Raw genomic sequence first — 7,225 nt, forward strand, 5'->3', positions numbered from 1 at the left:
TTTAATACACATCATACCAGTCCATAGAAACATAGTTATGGTAGCTCTCCTCTCTTCTCCTCTCCTCTCTTATTCTTTTAACTCTCTACTATTATCCCCAGACAAGAACGCGATCCGCTTCATTCCACGTGAGAACGGCGTGCACTCCATTGACGTCAAGTTCAACGGCAGTCACATCCCCGGTAGCCCGTTCAATGTGCGGGTGGGGGAGGCAGGACAGGCTGGAGATCCAGGCATGGTGACAGCATACGGGCCTGGACTGGAGGGAGGATCTACAGGTACACACTTCTCCTTATCTCTTCTGACTCCAGCTTTACAGAGGAAACCCCTACTTTCAACAAATGTTGTACTGTCAAAGAACAAGAAGGGGGGGGTGGAAGCCAGGATCAACCGTGGTGCAGTTTAGGCTTAGATCGCCCCTTTTGAAGGAGGGATGGATCCTGTGGGGTGGCCTTGGTCAATGCCTTGGTCAAAGGCACAACAGCAGGAGATGGCATCTAGGATAACTGGACATATACTGTACATATACCCCTGATCATCTGTCTGTCTCTCTCTCTAGGCGTGGCCTCTGAGTTCGTAGTGAACACTTGTAATGCGGGGTCAGGTGCCCTGTCTGTGACCATTGACGGCCCCTCTAAGGTCAAGATGGACTGTTCTGAGTGCCCCGATGGCTACAAGGTTATCTACACTCCCATGGCCCCCGGCAGCTATCTCATCAACATCAAATACGGAGGACCCAACCACATAGTGGGCAGCCCCTTCAAAGCCAGAGTCACAGGTGTGTGTGTGTGTGTGTGTGTCAGATCTTGACGAAAAGGATGTTTGATGTTTTCGTTATGAAACGAGACTAGGGTTGCAAAGGGAGGATATATTACTGGAAGCTCTCTACGTTTACTATCAGAATGTTGGTATCTTTAAAGGATTTCCTGTAGTCTATCATTAGACATCTAGTGGCCTTTTTGGGTACTGTCTGTAATTATCTCTGGCTTTATCGCATGTAAAATATATGAAGTAGTTAAATAACATGATTTTTCTAATTAAAAAATGTAATGACAAAGCTGTAAAACATTAACCTAAATATAAACCATCAACGTAGTGAATACCATTGTTGTTTAATATAAGGGTTTCAACATGAAATATTTGTTTACACTTTTATTTATTTGACTGTCATTGTGTTTTTTTGTTGTCAATGTTTTGGTGTCAAACTCGTGGCAGTTGTGAAAAAAATCAATCGTTGGATGAGTTGCAGAGTTAATTTACATTTCTTTTCATTAATTAGGCTATTTTCTCTTGAACCATATGGTCTATCTATATATGGACACAGAGATAAAAAATGAATACTATATGAATAATTGTATTTATTTATTATTCAAGTATAACTTACCAAAGTTCCTATAGATTGCCATCGATTTTCCATTAATTACCAAAATGACTGAATATTTCGATAACTTTGGTAAACTACCGGTAGCTTTGCAACCCTAAACGAGACACTCTCTGAAAAGTTAGAAGTTCCTAGAAAGGATGTTATAAATACTTAGTAAATAAATACTTAATACTGAAATGTTACGTAAATAATACATGTTATATAAATCTGTTTACTCTCATCGGGATTGTAGAATTAGTAGTCATGGACCACAATGCTGAAGGCTGGGTGCATTCTCAGAAACACTGGCAAAATGCAGCTCGATGTGAAGTTACATGGAATCCCACTGAGTACTAGCACTCTTAGCTAGCTGTATGAAGATGGATGATACAGCAGTGTTCTTCTAAGCAGGGTCCGTCCCACCCTCTCATAAGAAACCCCCATCCATGGTGTTTTAGTCTAGTGTTTGTGTCTGTATTGAGGAGGGGAGGTGTTAGGTTATGTAATGTCTGGTTTGAGTCGTGACTGCAGTTCTTTTGTAACATGTCTGCTTGTCTCTCCCGCTCTCTCCTCTCTCTCTCTCTCTCTCTCCTCTCTCAGGAACCCGTCTGTCCGGTGGTCATAGCCTTCACGAGACGTCCTCGGTGCTGGTAGAGACGGTCACTAAGACTTCCAAGGTTGCCGGAGCGTACAGCTCCTTATCGTCCTCGTCCAAACTGACCTCAGATGCCAGCAAGGTGGTGTGTCGAGGCGCAGGGCTCTCCAAGGCTCTGGTGGGACAGAAGAACATCTTCAATGTAGACTGCAGCAAAGCAGGTGAGATGGATAGGTTACACACACACACACACACACACACACACACACACACACACACACACACACACACACACACACACGTGAATGTACATACATACCCCCACCACAGGCATGAATGAATGTACACACACACACACAATCTTTCTATGCCACGTGTAACCTTGTATCTCTCCTCCTCCAGGCTCTAACATGTTGCTGGTGGGAGTGCACGGCCCCACGACCCCATGTGAAGAGGTGTACGTCAAACACATGGGCAACCGCCTCTACAACGTCACCTACACTGTCAAAGACAAGGGAAACTACATCGTTATCGTCAAGTGGGGTGACGATAGTGTCCCCGGCAGCCCCTTCAATGTAGCTGTGCCTTGAACGAACTTCAACGAACACCTGACCCCTGATCCCCACCACACCTTGCTGCGCTGCACCGCTACACTCCTCAGCGGACTACTGTAGAACCGCCTCTCTCAACGTGCACTAAAGAATCCAAGGACTTTTTTTTTCTCTCCCTCTATCCTATAAGGAAAAAAGAAATTCAGATTTCAGCCTTAATTTAAAGAATGTGCCAAAGCTTGTTGTATTAACTCTGTTACTGTTTTAGAGCGAAGTTCTAGGTGACTAGTGTGGTGTCATAGAGATGGAAAGAGGCGACTGCCCTCTATCCAACTCTATGTGTACTGGAGACATGCTCCAAGTCATGTAATGTTGGTCTAAGTATTTTGACTGGTACAAGATCCTGTCCCGCCAATAGAAAGGGATTATTGTGTAGCAATGAAATGGCTTAATGTGTGAGTGTTTAGGACATAAGATCATTTGCTTTTAAACAGTATTAAAGTGTGATATTATATGATTTTGTATGCTTAAAGAAATTTGAAAAGGTATTTTTATTATATTAACCAATTCCTTGGTAAGTCTTTGCAGACCTAATAATAAAGATTTAACTGCTACCTTGGCAGACTACGAGTGGGTTTATTTACTGTTTTGGATTGGGATATGGTGAAAAACATATTTCACATGAAGATGTTTACAGTAGGTTACATACAAGGGTAACACTTTCTATGATATACACTCTACACAATGCATTATAAACACACGTCCAATGCTTTGTGAGTGTTATAAATAGGTGTTAAAAGTACTTATAATATTTACAAAATATTAAACAGGACGAAGAGCATCAACTGGACTGAAAACAATACATCTGTGAACTTTTGCACATTGAAGCCTATGATTGGTCTAGTTATGTAAGGGACCAAGGGGATTGGATAAACTTTTTTTTTAAAGAAACAGCCCTCAAGATTAGAGTGGAGCTGTGGGCGCAACCAGAACTTTTTAAACGAGACCGGATTCCCACTAACCGCAGGGGTTCCAGGATTATTTCCAGCAACATCAAACTGTTTTAGAGACTGACAGACAAGGTCTGGTAGGGCTCCAGTTCTCCCTGTCAGAATAAGCAACAGAGGACTTGGAAAACCATATCAACTCCTGCAGAAATGGCACTATGGTTATTGTCAGTAACCTAATTTGTGTTCCTTTAACGTCGCCTTCTAGTGAGTTTATACAGACTGTCATCTCCTACTATTCTGATAGATTGGAGACTGTCAGAAAACATGGTTGTAAACGTTAATTATTTGGTTGTTATTCCATTGGTTACCTCGAGGTAGATGCCCCAGGGATAGAGTGGCCCACACTCATTGAATATGGCGCTTTTAAATGTTAGCGCAATCACAAATAAAACCTTTCTCGTGAATGACCTCATTACTGAGCGCAAATTTGATTGGATGTTTCTCACTGAAACGTGGCTGTCATCAGACTGTAGTGCTGCTCTTAGTGAAGCCCCTCCTCCCCGGACTACAGCTTTTCATACTCTATCAGAAACACGAAACAGAGTGGGGGGGGGACAGCCTACATTTCTACAAATGCTCTCAGCTGTAAGGACATTTCGTTTGGTGACTTTAGGTTTTTAGAGTATCATGCTATACTGTTTAAATGTCAGCCACCAGTACTGGCTATAACCCTGTATAGGCCACCAAAGCACTGCCTAACTTTCATTACCGATTTCTCTGAACTATTGTCTATTGTCCTTGAGAACTATGATAAAATCATTGTGTTGGGCGATTTTAATATTCATGCTGACAAAGCGACTGACTCCAAGACCATTGAATTTATGAATGTCTTTTTTTTTTTTTATCTATGGATTTTATCCAACATGTTACTTTGCCCACCCATAACCGCGGCCATACTCTGGACCTGGTTATTGCCAAGGGGCTTTCTATTGACATATCCTCTATTGTTGATGTTGCTTAATCTGATCACCACTGTGGATTTTTTACTACCTTGTTGCCAATAGCACACGGTAATACTGAATACATTATTAAGAAACACTATCTTACCTTTGAAATTGATACCGATTTTATTGAGTGCATGAACAATACTCCACCACCTATTCTGCCTTCTTCTTGTGATGATTTAGTTGATAAATTTAATAGAAAATTAAGGGCAACCATTGATGCCACAGCTCTAGTAGAGTTGAAAATGGACACATCCAAATGGAGAGCCCCTTGGATGAGAGGTAACTAATCAATTAAAGAGAAATTGCAGAAAGGCAGAGCAGAAGTGGAGAAAGTTAAAGTTGCAGGTCCATTATGATATCTGAGAGAACAACTTGGCATATATAACAAGGCAATTAGAAATGCCAGACGGACTCAATTTTCTAACTTGATCGCCATTAATCAGAATAATTCCAGAGTGCTCTTCTTGACCAGTGATGGCCTGATAAACCCTACCACCGCAAACCAATGTCAACTTTCCTCCACATCTAAATGTGTTGAGTTTGCGGCATATTTCAGAGATAAGATAACCAACATTAGGCTGGGTGTCAGTCAAGCAAGACCTGATGAGATGTTTGATGATATGTTCCCTAGCCTACCATGCAAAGGCACTATGGATTTATTTTCCCTGGTTGACAGACATGCTCAGGAAAGTGATATCACAACTTAAGTCTTCTACCTGCGTTCTACCTCCATCCTATCCCCACCATCTTCTTCAAAATAGTTTTTAATTGCATATCTGAAGAAGTGCAAGCTATTGTTAATCACTTCCTGTTCACATGCACTTTCCCCACTGCACTAAAAACTGCTATGGTCATCCAGATTCTTCAGCTCTTAGCAATTTCCGGCCATTCTTCAACCTTCCATTCTTAAGCAAAATTCTGGAGAAATTCATGTTCAAACAGCAAAATAATTTTTTTAAGTGCAAACTAGTTTGGAAAATTCCCATCTGGTTTTCGTGCCCACCACAGCACCGAGACAGCCTTATTTGAAGTGATAAATGATCTTAGAGCCTACATAGATGCCAAACAGCTCTCTGTCATTAGACTTAAGTCCTGCATTCAACACTGTTGACCATGATGTCCTTCTGGACAGAGTGGAGAGGTGGGTTGGCCTCTCTGGTCCAGTTCTAAATAGGTTTAGGACCTATTTAACGGTTTGAGTTTTTTTGTCACCCTCGTGGAACATAACTTAGACAAAATATATATCACAAGGTTTGATTTTGGGTCCGGTACTGTTCAGTTTATATATGTTAATCATTGGCAGTGTTATCAGAAAGCACAGCATTGATTTTAATTGCTATGCAGACGATACACAACTTTACATTTCTGTGTCATCAGAGGATTTTAGCTCCACTGTCACGACTTCTCCCGAAGTCGGTTCCTCTCCTTGTTTGGGCGGTGTTCGGCGGTCGACGTCACCGGTCTTCTAGCCATCGCCGATCCATTTTTCATTTTCCATTTGTTGTGTCTTGTTTTCCCACACACCTGGTTTTCATTCCCTCATTACGTGTTGTGTATTTAACCCTCTGTTCCCCCCATGTCTTTGTGTGTTGTAAGTGCTTGTGCAAATTGTTGTCTGGTGCGCGACGGGTTTTGTACCCATTCTTTATTATTCTGGATGCCGGTGGTTATATATATATTAAACTGCTCCGGTTATTACCCAGTTCTGCTCTCCTGCGTCTGACTTCGCTGCCACCAGTTACGCACCCCTTACATCCACGGATAAATTATTACACTGTTTTAGTGATTTAAATACTTGGATGGCTCACAACTTCCTCCAGCTAAATGAAGAACGAGGTACTTATTGTTGGAGCCAAAGCACGGAGAGAGAATCTAGCCGCACATTTTAATTCACAGGCAATAAAGATAAATCACCAGGTAAAAAACTTAGGTGTTATTTTAGATTCCAAACTAAATTTCGAATCACACATTAGGAATGTGACCGATATAGCTGTTTACAACCTGAGAAACATTGCCAAGGTGCGACCATTTCTCTCTCTGTAAGAACCAACGCTGGAGTAGAGAAGCAGGTACGGAGAGTGAACATTTAATTTTGCACAGACATGGAACAGGAAAGAACAGCAGAACCGGGTAACACATCGACATACGACAATTAATGCAGAAACGGGGAACAGAGCTGGGGAACAGACAGATATAGGGGAGGTAATAACACAGGTGATTGAGTCCAGCTGAGTCCAGTGAATCGCTGATGCGCGTGACGAGGGAAGCAGGTGTGCGTAATGATGCTGGCAGGAGTGCGTAATGCTGAGCAGCCTGGCGCTCGAGGGCGCCAGGGAGGGAGAGCAGGAGCAGGCGTGTCAGTACCCTCCCCCCTCCAGGGGCGCCACCCGGCGTCCAACCGGGGCGAGCCTGACGGGCAGGCCGAGGCACGGGCGCTGGACAAGCCGGCTGGGCGTAACATCCTGATGAAACGGTAGAGGCGTGGGAGCCTGGCGATCCGGCTGAGGCGTAGACGCCTGACGAGCCGGCTGAGGCATAAAAACCTGACGATGCGGCTGACGCCTGATTTGGGATGGATGCCTGCTGAGCCAACCGGGGGCAAGGAAACCTCTCGAGCCCGACAAGCCAGCTGAAGCACCCCTGGTTCCGTCGGCGGTGGCCCTCGGACCCGACGTCACCACCAACCGAAAAGCCAGCACTCCCAGGTGCTTCATTTGGTGGCTTCTGAATTCTGTAAGAACAGACGCTGGAGTAGAGAA

General features: G+C 43.4%; 1 protein-coding gene across 2 annotated transcripts in view; it reads left to right on the top strand.

The window, feature by feature from the left end:
* LOC115197662 (filamin-C) overlaps positions 1-3,125 on the top strand; it is a 39,855-nt gene extending 36,730 nt beyond the window's left edge. For both annotated transcript variants that reach the window (XM_029759408.1, XM_029759409.1), the window contains 4 exons: positions 102-278; positions 560-778; positions 1,964-2,179; positions 2,361-3,125. In XM_029759408.1, the coding sequence (XP_029615268.1) occupies positions 102-278; positions 560-778; positions 1,964-2,179; positions 2,361-2,548 (800 nt within the window). In that variant the 3' untranslated portion in view covers positions 2,549-3,125. The remainder of the gene's footprint in view (positions 1-101; positions 279-559; positions 779-1,963; positions 2,180-2,360) is intronic.
* Positions 3,126-7,225: the final 4,100 nt, after the last annotated feature.

This window comes from Salmo trutta, chromosome 7 (genome assembly GCF_901001165.1).
Source record: "Salmo trutta chromosome 7, fSalTru1.1, whole genome shotgun sequence".
NCBI classification, from domain to species: Eukaryota; Metazoa; Chordata; class Actinopteri; order Salmoniformes; family Salmonidae; genus Salmo; species Salmo trutta.